Source organism: Cervus elaphus, chromosome 26 (genome assembly GCF_910594005.1).
Source record: "Cervus elaphus chromosome 26, mCerEla1.1, whole genome shotgun sequence".
Taxonomy (NCBI): Eukaryota; Metazoa; Chordata; class Mammalia; order Artiodactyla; family Cervidae; genus Cervus; species Cervus elaphus.
Genome location: NC_057840.1, coordinates 35,802,916 through 35,820,882, shown reverse-complemented (window position 1 = coordinate 35,820,882; position 17,967 = coordinate 35,802,916). Strand labels below are relative to the sequence as shown.

The following is a 17,967-nucleotide window of genomic DNA, read 5'->3' as shown; positions in this document are numbered from 1 at the left end:
TGTTATCTGTCTACACTGGAAGGCCCACTGGACTGTAAGCTTTATGGGAACAGGAACTTCGTCAGTTTTGTTCACTGCTGTAGCTCCCGACTTCTCAGAAGTACTCAGCCATTATTTATTGAATAAATAAGCAATAGCTTCACTCATTCTGAAAAGAAATATGAATAAGTATTAGAAAAAATTATCTTTGTCTATGAAGTTATTTATATTATGTGTTGGCTTTGGGAACTGTATTTTTTTTTCCTCTATGGGTGTGCACAGGCACATACACAGAAAAACAAAAACTCTGAAGCCAAGATGTGATATTAATAACTTTATAGGTTTACACTTAAAAGTGCAAGTTCTAAGCATCAGCATTTCTATTGGGTCCGAATAACCCAATAGAACATCTTATGGAAAAACCCAGATGAACTTTTTGATTAACCCAATGTATTTAATATTGTAAAGCTTTAAAATGTGGACTGAGACAATACATATTTCACTTAAACATCTGTAACAGTTCTGCCCCTTGCTGGTTTATGGGTGTCAGAGACTGTTCTCTTAGACATGATTAATGTAATAGGTTTTATAGTGAAATTTGCTATAGAATAAATTTTGACCAAGCATATTTATACTCCAATTGATTTTATCATGAAATTTAAGATCTATTATTTTGGGGGTATGGAAAAAACTGTCACTTGAGCAAAATGCAATCATAATTTAAAATTTAGAAAAACTGTACCTTGACACACAGATAATTTTGTTATACTGTTCAGTAACATTTAAAATATCAACTATACCATTTTGTATATATATATAATAAGTTATGGACTCTAAAAAAATCTTCATGAGCTTGCACCATGTGGTGTCTCTTTTGTAAAGAAAAAGAATAGTCTTGGTAATTTTTTCAACTTAGGATAAACTAAGTTGAAGTTACAGGATAGACTGTAACTATGATATGGGTACCTCCTGGCATTGACACTCTGCTTTTTGCTTTAAAAGACAACCTAGGCAGATTATTTTACTATAAATACTGTTCTAGGGTTGGAGTAATTCCATTGACATTAAACGTTTCTCAGTAAAATGATCTCAAATTTGTAATGCCATGTTGTAACTATTAATAAGCATTCATTTCATTGGTCTTTGACTCCCACGGGGTTGAAGTAACATAGAAGGGTGAGTGGGTGGGGTACTGAGCCTGAGGACAGCATCCAACCCTGAATAGAATGAAATTTCACTGGCTCCTCCCATTCTTTGGGGGCCCTTTTTACTGACTTGAAAAGGTAGTGCTGTTCCCAAGGGAATTTTAGAGCCATAGAAGGTTAAAATACCCATATCCTTATAATACCTGTGTTTGTATATTATTTTGTTGAGAAAATATTTGCTGCCTGCCTAACAGAAGCTTAAGCCAAAAATGAAAAAGTTGATTCTAAATTTTGGATGCTGTCACTATGGCAGGAAAGTAAGAGGACCATTGGTCCAGAGGCTGGGAGGAGGGAAGAGGGGGACAGACAGGGGTCAAGAGGAGATGGCCTTTATCATCCCTTAAATCATACTGTTCAGTGGTCTGTCTCAGTGACCTTACTATAGACCGTATTGAGAGCCTGTCCTGCTTACCTAAAACAGTCTTTAGGAGGAGCTCCTATAGAAACTGGGTAAATGAGGGAGGTTTGAGGTGCATTGATCCTCTAAGACTAAAGGTCATTATTCTTGAGACTTATGTCAATGATTTATGGTGTTGTAAAATCAGTATTTTACACTGTATAGAGGATAGCTCCTTAAAATGAAAGTAATCTTTTAAAACATTCTGTGCAAGTAACAATTGAAATTCACACACACATGCACACAAACATATACATTTAGATATATGTACATGCAGACACATCTTATAAGCCTCTTGGCAGTTATGTGTAGGAGGATTGAGTCTAAATATAACATGTGGTTGGTGATTACAGCAATAAGGTATAACTTCCCAGCATTGAAATACTTCAAGTTTTGTCTTTTGTTTCTATATATATACTTACATTGTTTTTTTAATTTTTAATACCTATTTTAAGTAAAAAGAAAGCCCCCCCCCATTCCCTTTAAGAACATCTATATAAAAATTCAATCTGGACTTTGCCTAGATACTGAAAATCTGGACTTTGCCTAAATACTGAAAATAGCAGGTACCATTAATTCCTGTGTACTAGGACTCATATTCACATAGTGTTCCCTATGCCCAAACTATTTCCAAGCCGTAGAAAACTGTAATTACCCTGTTTCTAGTAAAGCTAAGCTGAATGCATCAAGAATATGCTTTCTGACCTCTGTGATTGCTATTTATTACACAGGATTATCAAGAGGAAATTGCAATTGCCCAAGAAAACAAAATACAGCTCCAGCAAATGGGAGAACGACTGGCTCGAGCCAGTCATGAAAGCAAAGCATCTGAGATTGAGTACAAGCTTGGCAAGATCAATGACCGGTGGCAGCACCTTCTGGACCTCATGGCAGCCAGGTAAAAAGGAACCCCCCTGTCAGCAGGACACATGTGCAGAATCTCAGCACATTCAGGCCACCTTCCATTTCAGCTGCAAGTCGTCCAATAAATCTCTGCGTTCCTCATCCCACCACTTTAGTTCACGCTTGTCTCATAAGTGTCACTTTCATTAACTTTAAAATTCCCCTTCATGCTTCACAAATTCAGTGGTGTTTTCATTTAACTAAAAGACAGAAAGTCATATCCAAACAAAATCCATTCCCGAGGGAAAAAGTCTTTATTCTGAGGCTTCATAGCTGCTGACAAGCATCTGTGAAGGGTGTGTTTGTCTGAAGTGGCAAAAAATATATATACATATATATATTATATTGTATTATATTATACATACAAAGTGCGTTTATATATTATATATATTTATAAAATATATAAAATCTTATTCCTACTGTATTTTTTATTAGTAAGGGATCAGAATGAAGCTAATTATTGTCACTTTGCTTCGACGTAAAAATAACCTGCTGCATGACTGTATTTGCACTTAGCTTTAGTGATATCTGTAAGTGTCTGCTTCGTGCCTGAGAGGAATATTACATCAATTTCTGTTGCAGAAATGTTACTGAAAGGGTGAGGTGGGGTACAGCTGCTGCTCAAAAGCCAATAAACAGGCCCGATCTGTGGAAAGGAAAGTTTGTTTTATTTCAGATGCCACCAACTTGGGGAGGTGAGGTGGACATCTGTCCAAAGGCTGACTCCCCCCACCCCCCTCCCCCCCCCCCCACACACGGCAACCAGTGGGGCAAGAGCTTTTATAGCCAGAAGGAGGGGACTCCATGCAGAAACAGCACAGCCGGCTCTGACAGTCATCTTCAGACTGGTCATCAGTGGTCTGACCAGTGTCGTTTTGATTGTTTTAGGGACAGTTAGCCTTTAGTTCCAAGGTCCATTTGTTCCCATTTCTTTGTGGCCAGTTCTCAGAATTGTGACAGCTCATGTTCTTGGTATAGCCTGGCCATCGTGTAGTTAACTTTTCCACCTGTGTTTTGGAATCTATAAGACAGCTCACAGGAAATGGCTCAGAATATTATCTATAACCCTTGAGAAAGGACTAAAGGTCCTTGACTATGCTTAATGACTACATTATTATTATTTAGTCTCCTCTGACTGTTTTCCTTTGATTCTATATTTCTTACTTCTCTGATTAAACTTATTCTTTGACTAAGGTTTTCCAAAGACGAAAGGCAGGCAGAGGACATGGTTGGGGGCTGGGGGGGTGGAAAGACCCTAGGGTTCTGCTCCATTTCAGAAGGCAGAGTGAGAGAAATATAAAAGTCAAAAAGAAAAAAATATCTGAGGAGCATCCTTTGAGATGGGTATTGTTGTTATACCCATTTTCCAGGTATGGAATGCTGAGGTTCAGGCTTGCTCCTGGTCGTGCACATACTGAGTGGCAGAGTCTGCATTCTTTGACTCTACAGCCCATGCCCTGCACAGTTCTGCCTGCCAAGTTTGTGACTTCTTTGTCCCTGTTCTAGATAATGCAATTAAAAGGAAATTAGGTTATTTATTTCTATAGGCTTTCCTGGCACCTTAGTGAGAAAGAACTCACCTGCCAAGGCAGGAGACGTGAGTTTGATCCCTGGGTCAGGAAGATCCCCTGAAGAAGAAATGGCAACCCACTCCAGTATTCTTGCCTGGGACATCCCATGGACAGAGGAGCTTGGTAGGCTACAGTCCACAGGGTCTCGAGTCAGACTGATGTAGTGGCTGAACAATGACAACAGCAATTATTTCTGTAACCGAACTTCCCAGTTCTATTTGTAAAGGACTGATAGTGACTGTGAAAGATTTCGGGGATACAAAGACAGAGGCCCCTTTTTTCAAGTGGGCATATAGACATGCAAAGAAATCAAGTAAAATGACTCACTAAATGCCCTGATAAAGTATATAAAGAGATGGAAACTTAATGGTTCAGCTTAAACTACTTGAAGTATTTAGGCATATGTAGGTTTTAGAACCTTAATACCATGTTTAGCCTCACTTTTCAGGCACTGATAACCAAACCTTATTTCAGAGGGAGGATCTGAAGCCTTTGTGCTAAAAAAGTACCCTTCTTCAGGAAGCCGCCCACTTGGTAAACATCCCTGGGTTTTTTTCGGTCAGATTATGACTCACAGATTGGTTTGCATTGCCATGTAATCCAGTTAAAGTAGTTAATATTCTTTTCCAATTTTTAGTGCTTCAATGCTGTGAAATATGGGGTTGCATGAAATCAAAATTTTTTAAAATCTAATTTAATCACAAGCAATTAGTTTAGCATATGCCCAGCTGTTAGCCAACATTATATAAAATGAACTAGGTGTTTACTCCTCAAAGTCATGCTTATTTATAACTTTTCTGTCTAGTTTTTGTTTGTTCATTTGTGTTTTGGGGGGTATATTTGGCCACACGACATGGCCTGTGGGATCTTAGTTCCCCTACCAGGAATTGAACCTTCACCCCTGTATTAGAAGGGAAGAGTCTTAACCACTGGACCGCTTGGGAACTCCTCTGTATAGTTTATTCAGTCAATAATTTTTTAGATATTACTTAGTTTATTCTTCCAAAGACATTAGTAAATTTGAATCAATTAAATACAGGGTATACAGGCTTCCTAGGTGGCCTGGTAAAGTATCCACCTGTGATGCAAGAGACTCAAGAGACATGGGTTCAATCCCTGGGTTAGGAAGATCCCCTAGGGTAGGAAATGGCAACCCACTCCAGTATTCTTGCCTGGAGAACCTCATGGACAGAGGAGCCTGGTGGGCTACAGTCCATGAGGTCGCTAAGAGTCGGACATGACTAAGTGACTGAGCAGAGAACACACACACAGTCTGGCGTTTTAGTCACTAAAATGCTCATGTTTCTAGTTTTGTAGTTTCATTGTACACAGATGTATACATATTGTCCATTTCTAATGGTCTCTTTCCAACATGGACGGTATGACATACCGACTGTTGGTTTGTCCTGAGGTTTAATGCCACGCTGAATTCATAGTTCTTGGAGTGTCTCCTAAATGGCTCTCAGCCATCACATTTGCTTTCTTTCCATTGTTTGGTTTATTGGCATTTTGCTAGTGCACAGGCTAGACGCCCATCTCCCACACCCGTCTTCAACTGTGACCTGCCAGTTGAAGTACTGAGTTTCTATGATTCAGTCTCATTCGGTCCGCCTCCCTCTTCCAAAAAAAATTTTTTAACATTGATTCATTAAAGCAGAACATAATTTGTCTTTTGATATTTTTATGTTGTTTTGGTACTTCGGGGGGAATAGAGAAGTTGTTACTGAAGATGATCATATTTTCAGGTGAACAGCTTTCCAGCTAACTGGAAACGGGGGGGAAAAAAGAAAGAAAGAAGATTCACAGATAATAACCTGTTATGTACGAATAGAATGCATAACTTTGAGTCAGCTTCCTATTACTAGTTGATTAGCTAGCTTGGACTATTCTACGTGCACAGTAGATGTGTTTTGCATTGAATTTTTAAACTGTCACCAAGCTTTGTCAGCTTTTTAAGATAACAAAAAAATTTGCAGTTATTTTTAGGGCTCAATGGATAATGTTCCAGTATACTTTCTAGTCCTACTTAGTCCAATGTAACAGTGACTGGTTTACATGCTATATAATGGCTATTTAAATGAGCTGAAGTGGAATATGATTCATCTAATTGAATGTAATTCAATTAGAATTTAATTTTAATTATGGTCAGTTGCACAAGGCACATTTCCAGTGCTCAGAAACCACACAAGGATAGTGGCTACCTTACTGGATACTGCAGACACAGAACATTTTCATCATCCCAGAAAACTGTTGGTCAGTGCTAGCCCAGACAAAAGCATTTCTGAGCTTTCACCTTTAATTAAGAGTCAACATAATTAACAGTCATCAGTGTAACTGATAATTTCTGTAATACTGTCTTCAAGGATTTTAGCTCTCATTTCTGAACCCTATGCAAAAACCCAAATGGCAGTTTCCCAGAGCCTGGACTGACAGAAAATGTCCTGTAGCCTTAGTTGTTCAGAGCTTCTAATAAATAGAGAATGCTTTGTTCAACGTTTCCCATCTTGGTATCTAGGAAGGTCAGATTCAAGTTGTTTACTCTGTTGTGATGACTTTTCTTTTTTTAGTTAACTGGACTCTCTAATAGAAGGCTATTCTTCTTTCCTCACCAAACCCAAAATAGTCATTACCAAAATGAAGCACACATTAGTTATGTGTTACTTTAATAATGGAATTATTAGTCCCCCGACTCTTTGAGATCCCATGGACAGTTGTCTGTCCTCTGTCCATGGGATTTCCCAGGCAAGAATACTGGAGTGAGTTGCCATTTCCTACTTCAGGAGATCTTCCCAACCTAGGGATCGAACCCAGGTCTCCTGCATTGCAGACAGATTCTTTACCATCCGAGTTACCAGGGAATCCAATTAAGTTATTATTTTAATAATAGCTTTATTGAGATTTAATTCACGTAACATACAACTTATCTATCAAGAGTATACAATTCAGTGACTTTTAGTATATTCCCAGAACTGTGCATCTTTCATCATAGTTGTTGTTGCTCAGTCACTAAGTTGTGTCCAACTCTTTGTGAACCCGTGAACTGCAACCCACCCGACAGTCCTTCACTATCTCCCTGAGTTTGCTCAAATTCACATCCATTGAGTCGGTGATGCCATCCAACTATCTCATCCTCTGTCGCTTGCTTCTCCTCTTGCCGTCAATCTTTCCCAACATCAAGGTCTTTTCCAATGAGTTGGCTCTTCGAATCAGGAAGCCAAAGGATTGGAGCTTCAGCTGCAGCATCAGTCCTTCCAGTGAATATTCAGTGTTGATTTCATTTAGGATTTATTGGTTTTATTTCCCTGCTGTCCAAGGGACTCTCAAGAGTCTTCCCCAGCACCACAGTTCCTAAGCATTAAATTCTTCAGTGCTCAGCCTTCTTTATTGTCCAACTCTCACATATGTACATCACTACTGGAAAACAAGTCTCTTGAGTTCCTCTTCACTTTCTGCCATTAGAGTGGTATCATCTGCATGTCTGCGGTTGCTGATATTTCTCCTGGAAATCTTAATTCCATTTTGTGATTCATCCAGCCTAGCATTTCACATGATGTACTCTGCACATAAGTTAAATAAGCAGGACAACAATATACAGCCTTGTCGTACACCTTTCCCAATTTTGAACCAATCCATTGTTCCATGTCCAGTTTTAACTATTGCTTCTTGACCTGCATACAAATTTCTCAGGAGACAGGTGAAGTGATCTGGTATCCCATCTCTTTAAGAATTTTCCACAGTTTGTTGTGATCCACACCGTTAAAGGCTTTAATGTAGTCAATGAAGCAGAAGTAAATGTTTTTCTGGAATTCCCCTGATTTCCCTATGATCCAGCAGATGTTGGCAATTTGATCTCTGGTTTCTCTGCCTTTTCTAAACCCAGCTTGTACATCTGGAAGTTCTCGGTTCACGTAATGCTGAAGCCCAGCTTGAAGGATTTTGAGCATAACCTTACTAGCATGTAAAATGAGCACAATTGTTCGATAGTTAGAACATTCTTTGGCACTGCCATTCTTTGAGATTAGAATGCAAACTGACCTTTTCCAGTCCTGTGGCCACTCATTGCTGAGTTTTCCAAATTTGCTTGCATATTGAATGCAGCACTTTTACAGCATTCTATTTTAGAAGTTTAAATAGCTCAGCTGGAATTCCATCACCTCCACTAGCCTTATTTGTAGTGATGCCTCCTAAGGCCCACTTGACTTCAGACTCCAGGATGTCTGGCTCTAGGTGAGTGACCACACCTTCATGGTTATCTGGGTCATTAAGATCTTTTTTATAAATTTCTTCTGTGTATTCTTACCACCTCTTCTTAAGCTCTTTTGCTTTTGTTAGGTTCATACCATTTCTGTCCTTTATTGTGCCCGTCCTTGCATGAAATGTTCCCTTGATATCTCCAGTTTTCTAGAAGAGATTGCTAGTTTCCTTTTCTATTGTTTTCCTCTACTTCTTTGCACTGTTCATTTAAGAAGACCTTCTTATCTCTCCTTGCTGTTCTCTGGAACTTTGCATTCAGTTGGGTATATCTTTCCCTTTCTCCTTTGCCTTTTGCGTCTCTTCTTTTTTCAGTTATTTGCAAGGCCTCCACTTTGCTTTGCATTTCTTTTTCTTTGGGATCATTTTGATCACCTCCTTTACAATGTCACAAACCTCTGTCCATAGTTCATCAGGCACTCTTTCTATCAGATCTAATCCCTTGAATCTATTTGTTGCCTCCACTGTATAATCATAAGGAATTTGATTTAGATCATACCTGAATCACATAGTGGTTTTTCCTACTTTCTTCAATTTAAGCCTGAATTTTGCAATAAGAGGCTGAGCCACAGTCAGCTCTGGGTCTTGTTCTTGCTGACTATATAGAATTTCTCCATCTTTAACTGCAAAGAATATAGTCAGCCTCATTTTGGTGTTGACCATCTGGTGATACGATGTGTAGAGACTTCTCTTGTGTTGTTGGAAGAGGATGTTTGCTATGACCAACGTGTTCTCTCGACAAAACTCTGTTAGCCTTTGCCCTGCTTCATTTTGTACTCTAAGACCAAACTTGCCTGTTACTCCAGGTATCTTTGACTTCCTACTTTTGCATTCCAATCCCCTGTGATGAAAACGACATTGGTTTTGGTGTCATTCTAGAAGATCTTGTAGGTCTTCATAGAGCCAGTCAACTTAAGCTTCTTCAGCATTTGTGTTTGGGACACAGACTTGGATTACTGTGATATTGAATGATTTGCCTTGGAACCAAACTGAAATCATTCTGTTGTTTTTGAGATTGCACCCAAGCACTGAATTTTGGTCTCTTTTGTTGACTATGAGGGCTACTCTGTTTTTTCCAGAGGATTCTTGCCCATAGTAATGGATGTAATGGTCATCTGAATTAAATTCGCCTGTTCCCATCCATTTTAGTTTACTGATTCCTAAGATGTCGATGTTCACTCCTCCCATCTCCTGCTTGATCTTGTCCGCTTTACCATAATTCATGGATCTCAAAAACAGGAAAAACAAATAACAACTTTTAAAAACTATGGAATGCCCCCTGTATACAAAAGTGTATGAAATATTAATACTTTCTCTGCATATGGCTACATGACAGAAGCTGGCAAACTCTCTTAGGGCTGGATTACTGTATGACTAATATTCGAGGCTTTGTGGGCTGAAGAGTCTCTGACAAAACCCTCTGCCGATAAATCCCAAAAGCAGCCTTAGGCAGTGTGCAGAGAAACATAATAGATTTCAGTAACATTTTATTACCAAAGCAGGTAGCCAGGCATAGTTTCCAGACACCCCTCTGGGGATGTAAAGATAAAAAAGAAAATGAGTCCCCAAACATAAGAGTGATAAAGCAAGGATACAGGGCTCCCCACCAGAGCCTTCCCCTTCCATTTCATCTTGCTGCTCTCTCTCTCTCTGTCTGGACAGGCCAGCTCTTAACTCTTCTCCATTTCTTCCTTTTCTCCAGATTAGATCAAAGTCTTCTTATCTAGGCTTTCTGTACACAGTCCGTAGCATTTCCCTTGTTTATAATAAATACCCATTTTGAAGGTTATTGAAAGTTTCTTTCCTCTGTTGAGATGTCAGTGTATCAAGCTTGATGAGCACATAACCCCAGAACCTAATGTAGTTCTTTGCATATGGTAGTCCCTCCAGTGTTCGCTGAGCTTCTCAGCCTGAGACACAGCATGTGAAAAGTTCCCTACATACAGATAGGAATATAGCAGAGCCTGGGCTTGGGGCTTCACTTGCCTGCGTTATAAAATGCTTCTGCTTCACCTGCACTGTGATATTTGACAAATTACTCATCCTCTGAGTACTTCAATTACATGGTGTAAAGGGTATCAGGAGGATTAAATGAGGCGGTACCTGTAAACCACTCAGCACAGTGAAGCGCTCAGTAATAAATGTCAGCTCTCCTCCTCGAGGGAGTTTAGAGGCTCCTGGAGAATAAGGAGGGCTTTGCCAAGTTGAAGCAGCTGCCCTCAGTAGGGATTTCAGTCCAGTGGGAGCTCTGCCCAAACTAGAGGAAAAAGAAACAGTAATTCTTGGAATTTGTGGCTGGTATTACCTCATGGTGATGCATTCAGAAAAGTCAAGCCAGAATCAGAAATGCTTTGATGCAGCAAGCTCAGAAATGACACCATTCTAGTTTTAGTTCACCTTCCTCTGGCTGTGTGACCTGGGGCTTACTGTATAACCTCTCTGAGTCCCGGATTCCTCATTTTAAAAATGTTCATTAAAATAACTGCCACTTCTCCAATGAGACAACACAGGGGAAAGGATCATGTATACTATCATATACTATATGTGCCAATCTTATTCTTTTAGGTCATTCCATAGTTTTATATAATGTGATTTATCTAGTATTTTCCCTACTGATGAAAATTTATATTATTGCCATTTTTTGCTACTACAATAATTGTGTTTAAAGCCTTGCCTTATGTTTAGTTCATTGGGATAAATATATTGTGCTAAGAATAGTGAACATGGGGAAAAAATTAGCCCATGGAAAAATGTAAATATAGTAAAAGGGAATTAAACTAAGGAAATAATGGCAATGAAAATTTTAAAGATCTGTTTTTTTTTTAGTGTTGGTAGTAATCAAGAGAAAACAAACTTGCCTTCTATTATGGAATTATGACCAATATTTTCCATCTTGATGAAAATAATATATCAGTAAAGTGATTGTTTTATAAAGAATGAAAATATTATATCTTTAATTGTAGCATTTTAAAAATAATTTTATTTTTAACTAAGTTTTGTAAATTTTTTTAATGTAAAAATTCAATTTTGTTTCTTTTATAGAGAAAATATACTATAAAATTTTTAAATTTTTTTTAAAATATTTTAAAAGCAATCAACTCGTATAATCAGAACCAAGTGCTTTGTTTTATTTTAGTTAAAATTCATCATATTGGTCTTTAAAAAAAAAGCTTAGCAAATGTTTATTGCCTATTTATTTATTTGTAAGTTATTTGTGTGTATGTATTTTAAAATCCTAAGGATTTAAAGCAGATAGCATTGTTCACATTTATTTTTTTAATTACCAGTAATGAATCACTTGGGAGCTTATTTCCTTTAAAAGTTTAAATTATGAAGTTTATATAGAATCAGTGCAGAAAACTTAGAAATTCTTGCAATTCCATCCCCCCCCGGCAAGTTAACTGAAATTCCACAAAGCTAATGAACATATTTTTTTAATTACCTTAAAATAAACATGTTATTTTTGTCACTTTACATTATTATTTTTAAAAGGACAAAGGTTGAGGTAAGTGGAAAATAGTATTCCTTCATTCCTTTTCCTGCTCAAATAGTCTATTGAAAGGTGAAGACCAGTCACTTTTCAGCAGAATTTCTTGCCCATCCCATCTTCCCAAACAACCCCTTAAACTCCTACTTACATCCCTTAGCTGGCAAGCAAACTGAAGAAACATAAAAGTTGCTCCTTTTTACTACTACAGTTTGCTGTACTTGGGGCGGTTTTGCTTGTTTGTGTTTGGGTCATTTGTCTTTTCAAATATCTTTTCCGGTTTAACAGACCGCCTGTGAGAAAAGGGGGAAGGTCCTTCCAGAATGGCGGTGTGTCTGCAGCCTGTCTTATTTCTGCTCCCTTCTTTCTTTAGACCTGGAGCCTCCCCCTCCTTCCAGATTACCCTGAGCCTTTCCCCTTCTTACCCTCGTGGCCTACATTCCAGGAGATCAAGCCTGGCACATGTTAATGAATGTAGGTTTTATTTAGAAGCATGACCACTTGTCACTTAACTGCTCAGTGTCATATTATCAGGCAGAGACTTACCGACATTTGTCTGGAGGGAGCATTTTCATACTTCCATACACAGACCGGGGAACCTTTCATCCCCACGCAAGATTTAGCCTTTTGCTCTGCAAACCTCACTTTTGCAAGTGGATACTTCATGGTGGTGGCGGAAGATTCTTGTGCCCCGAGGATGGCAGAGGATGGCTGTGCGGATGCAGACCTCCCGGACTGTAACTGCAATGTCGCAAGGCAGGCATCTCCTTGAGTTTCTTCCCGTGGGCATAACTTTCTTGTTACGTGGGGGTGATAGGATGGATGCTGGAGCTTTAATCCATAATTGCTTTTGCCAGTGTTAAGTGGGGATGAGTGGTGTTAGGAGGTTGTTGGCCATGGACTCCTAAGAGTTATTTGTCGGTTTTTCTTGTCCCTCTAACTGGCCTGTGAAGCTAGATGGAAAGGTTAATGGGCTTTGTTATGGCTCAGGATCCGGTTGTCTCCGGACTGGAATCGTCACATGAGGGGTATGGTTACAGTAGAGTCTGAGACACAGGAAAGGGATTCAGAAAAAAGGTCCAGTGGAAAGATCCTGTCAGCCCGTCATCTGTTATTTAAAGGACAGGCTGCTGCTGAAACTAAAATTCAGACACGGCTAGTTCACACTTTTGTAACCGAAAGTGTTCCCTTTATGAAATTAAAAAATCTCTCATGTTTCAGCAGCCTGGAGGGTTGTGTGTGTGAGAGAAAGTTGTTTCTCTTTAGGTATGTCAGTAGGTTTTGGTCACTGACTAATATAAAGGTTTTCAAACATATGTGCCAATGGGGAAATACATGTCTAAAATGGTAATGTAGTGCATAATGCAGATATTTACTTAATGATTTTTATTCAGTTAGAATAGCATTACATCAGGAATTTTCACTTTATTTTTCAACATATTTTTTGTACCATAGCATCCCCTGAATAAACCCATACTGGTGAATAGAATTATTAATGGTACCTTTGGTTCTGATATATTGAGCACATGAATTTTTTTGTTTGTCTGTTTTGGTTTATGTATCTACTAAACTTGTCTGAAGGAAAGTAGTGAGGTATATATGAAATGTGTATGTATGTATGCATATATGTGTATATTCATGTGGCAATATTAAGAAGCCATACAATTGGAATTGGTATTAGGGCCCTTCTCAAGAAAGATCAAATACTCGGGAAGCACAGGAGACTCTGAAAGAGGAACCAGGTGCAGGGACTTACAGATAGACCAGGTTTGCTAAACTTACCCAGACGAGTGACATCTGTAAACATTTATTTTGAATTATAATCCTGGATGCTACCAAAAAGAATGTTGCTCAAACTTCTTACAATGATAGATAAATAAAACTATTGTTGACACTTCAGTCAAAGTTGCCTTTAAAGAAATAATGAGAAAAAAAAAAGTGGGACATTTCTCTGAGAAAAGAATGATCCCTGTCCCACCAATATCAACTTTAAAAGCTCAGGGGTGATGTATGGGGACTTTATCCCCCACCTCCTCTTAGCTTACATCAACACCTCCCGCCCAACACTTATGCATACATTGTATTTTGCTATTTGTGGTAAAGTGCACTTTTTGAAAAATGGGAAGGGAGAACCACTTAAGCGTTCACCCTCCCTGACTTTACTAAGATTTACACATTCATTTGAAAGAGGAACTTGTCCTTAATGGACTATATGAACAAGCATTTCCATGTCACGATGCCCTTGACATATTGCAGTAACTGCTCTGACTACTGGAACTCCTTCGTTACTATACAGGATTACTGATCTGTAAATTATTTGGCTACTGTAGACAATATCTGGTGGAACAGTGTTTATTCATAGCCCTTTGTGTCCTGGATCATTTTTGTAAGTGAATTTTGAACCAAGAAAATCAATTAATTCTTGTCTTTAACAAATATATCATTAGCAAATGATCTAGAAGAAAATTTAAGTATACATTTAATGTCAAATAAATTAAAATATGTTAACAAAATAAAAATATTTTCATTAGAATACCAATTATTAATGTTTGCTTGCTTGCTTAGTCACTCAGTCGTGGCCAACTCTTTGTGACCGGTTAGATAGTAGCCCACCGGACTCCTCTGTCCATGGGATTTTTCAGGCAAGAACACTAGAATGGGTTGCCATTTCCTTCTCCAGGGGATTTTCCTGACTCAAAGATTGAATTTGCATCTCCTGTGTCTTCCTGCATTCCAGGCAGATTCTTTACCCTCTGAGCCATCAGGGAAAGTAGATATTTAAATAGAACCCAGCTTTGTGCAAGGTACTGAGCTTAGTATGGCAGCCAAAAATGGAAAGAGAAAACTCAAAGTAGAAATTCACAGTTCTGGCTTTCCAGGGAATTTCCCATGGGAAGGAAGAACATGAGCATAAATAACACCAGAGAGTTTGGACGAGAGTAAGAAGGAAGCAGGCACAGAGTAAGGTACCCTCGAAGCCTTTAGCTCCACACAGAAGCCCGATGCTGTTGGAAGTTTACTGTAAAGTCCCATCCCAAAGCATGGCCAGCATTCACATCCCACCGGATCTGAAGACAGGAAGCTGGTCCAGACAGGAAGCTGAGAGCACATTCTTAACTGGGGTAAAACCAGGACAGACATCTCAGGTCAACGGGCCACTCTTCAGTCCTATTCCACTGGCTTTATTGACTGTAGACTGTCCTTTCCATGTGGGACACTGAGGCAGTAAGGCCAAGGTCATGTTAAACCCCAAGCCCGTGCCATGATCATTGTTGGTAGGATATGCACCCTGAACTTCATGCCCAGTAGCTTCTCTGACTGACCTTCAAGTGAATTTTGTCTGACATATGAGAGAAATGTGAGTTGGTTGTGTGTAAAAGTCCTTGGAATTATTGTTCAAGGCTAATGTTTTCAAATGCTCTCAAGACAGGTACAAATTATACTTAGCTAATTAGAGAAGTCTTATCTTGAATGGAATTACAAGTCATGAGAAATATATTGTAACGCATGTTTTCTGTTCCCTATCAATTGAATATATTGCAGAATATGAACATAATTTTTAAATACACATTTAAAAAAAATAATGTAAGGTAACACACCTTAGCATGTCTTTACACACTGGAAATTTTATTCAAACATAAGGGGTTTTATTATAATTAATGAAATATAGATACTATCAAGAACTGAGCATAGTGAAAATCTTTTTAAGCATTCAAACAGGAAAAGTGAAGGTGTCATGACTAGATTTTCATTTGCGAGAGAAACATTGATTTACAGAAAATGTAACAGAAGTGATGATATCTATTTTAAGCAATTAAAAATGAATGAAAATTCTCAACATAGTTTGCTTATGAGACAGTTTCTTCAGAAAGGTGACTCCTGACCAGAGAAGCCTATCAGAGTTATCTGGGGAGTTATGGGAGCGAGGAGGTGGGGAGAGAGTTTCTATTGCAGATACCTACCTGAAATATACCACATCCCTAGAGTTGTTGTTACTACTGTTCCTTTTTTCTGCTCGGCATGCGGCATTTTAGCTTCCCAGCCAGAGATCGAACTTGTGGCCCCTACAGTGGAATCAAGAGTCTTAACCACTGTACTGCCAGAGAAATCCCTATCACATCTCTAGAGTTTTAAAAGACATACTACTCGACATTTTTTCCAAGCAGATACTTCTTTAGTCGAGCCAGATTGACACCTTGGAAATGGAAGTATTTTGCTTCTATGTCATTTGTTTCTATTACAAGCAGTGTCAGTTAGGTGACTACATTTCCTGAACAAAAAAGTCTACAATATATTTTTTAAAAAGCTTATGGTCTAAAAGCAAAATTGAATTTCAAATAAGGGCTGCATCAGAAATCACTGATCATGTGCTCCTCTTCCCCGTCCCCTTTCTTTTCAGGGCATTCTGTGTATGTACATGCAGCTGTGTCAGGCCATCCACAGGGACTCAATAATGTTTTTTTGCTGCTATTACTTGATATTAACAGAGTTGAAAAGTACTATCTGTGTCCCTCTCAAACTCCTGCTTACACTCTGCCCTCACTGGGAAATTCCTTTCAAAACTTATTTATCTATCCATGCCCTTGTACCCTTGACCCTGCCTCCTATGCATCCTTGCTCCGTCATCTATATTCACGTATCACTTCCTGCCTTTTTCTTCTGTCTTTGGCTCTTATCTCATGAGTTCCTTTTTCTCTGCCTAAAAACACTCTAAAGTGATTCCAAACTTTCAACTGCATTAAACAGAACAAAAAATAAATTTTTTCTTTTAGCCAGATAATTCTACCTGTTTTGTACCATATTTACTCAACTTCCCTGCCTGCTTTCTTAAAATAATTAACAATCCCCTTTTATCATAAGCGTGTTTCTGAAGCCAAATGCCGCCCGCGTTCTGTTTCCACCGTGTTTGCCAAACTACTCACTTGGGGTCAACAGACCACTTCCAATGGCTCTTTTTAGGCCTCATCATGATGTCCTGCTCTGCCTGTGACTAAGCAGACCTGTGGTTCCACAATTTAGCACACCTAAGGCTTGCTTCTTAAAAATGGAAATTCCCTGGCCACATCCCCTGAGGTTCTGGCTCCATAGGACAGTTTTGGGGTCTAAGGAGCTGCACTTTCATGAGGGAAAGCAGGTGAACTCTAATGAAGAGGGCATTTAGATCATTTCCTGACCAACACTTTCCTTTTTTAATTTTTTTCTTTTTTTTTTTTTAATTTTAAGATAACTTTTAGTGACTCTAAAGTAATTTTGTAGCTAGTTTGTATAACATAAAATTTGGAAACATGCAGACATACCCATGAACCTGCACACTAATAAATATTTCTCATCTTTTAAGATCACTTTACTATGGCACGCCAGGTTTCTAGACACCTGATAACCATGGCCTGATACTGCTTCTTGTTTTTTAATTAGTAAATTTACAATATTATGTTAGTTTCAAGTGTAAAGTGATTCACTTACACGTATATATGACACTGCTTAAAAATTATTTCTAATTGAATGTACTTGATATATAGCATTGTGTAATTCTAAGGTATGCAATGTATTACTTTGATACATCAATAATTTATAATGTGGTGGTCATTGTAGCAATATTTATCACAGTATGAAATTATAGTACGCTCTTGTTCTTTATATTCATTTTACTATACATTCAATCCGTGTGGCTTATTACTGCTCGTGACAAGTTTGTACCCTTAAATACCATCGGTCTTATTCCCCGGTCCACAAGTTTTTCTTGAAACTTTTCCCACCTTTAGTTTTATGCTACACTTACCTGCTTCACCTCCTTCCTTTCTAATTATTTTTTCTTCACCTATGATTCCCCCTCCTTTAACCTTTTAAAGTTCATTCTTCTTAGTCCATTCACTTTCAGAATAAAACACATCCTTTCATTAGGCTTCAACTCTATGCCACAGTATATAAATCAATGCAATACACTCTGTCATCTATTCTGGACCTAAGAATTATTATTTCCATGTATGTCTAGCTGATCCTTCAGACTCATCATATCCTAAACTTTGTGCCCCATTAATCCCTAGAGCTTGCTCCTCATCATGTATCCTCTAAGGCAGCAGCATCCATCTAATCATTCAATTGAAAAAAACGTCATTTCTAGCTCCTTCTCACATCATGATGATTTGTGAATTTAGCAATCCAGTCCTTGCCTCT

The 17,967-nt window shown here is 38.5% G+C and overlaps 1 protein-coding gene and 1 long non-coding RNA gene across 5 annotated transcripts in view; one reads left to right on the top strand and one right to left on the bottom strand.

Annotated features, from left to right (window-relative positions):
• The window catches only part of SYNE1 (spectrin repeat containing nuclear envelope protein 1), a 482,339-nt gene that overhangs the window by 415,989 nt on the left and 48,383 nt on the right, over nt 1–17,967 (top strand). For 3 of the 4 annotated variants that reach the window (XM_043888326.1, XM_043888327.1, XM_043888325.1), the window contains one exon: nt 2,313–2,479. In XM_043888326.1, the coding sequence (XP_043744261.1) occupies nt 2,313–2,479 (167 nt within the window). Of the gene's footprint in view, nt 1–2,312; nt 2,480–12,146; nt 12,550–17,967 lie in introns of those variants that run through there. The other variant, XM_043888328.1, reaches the window with a different exon arrangement.
• On the bottom strand, nt 3,401–12,467 carry LOC122684303. Its single transcript, XR_006337970.1, has 3 exons — nt 12,340–12,467; nt 4,065–4,222; nt 3,401–3,505 (listed from the first exon to the last, which is right to left on the bottom strand). It is a non-coding gene; the product is annotated as an uncharacterized LOC122684303 (long non-coding RNA).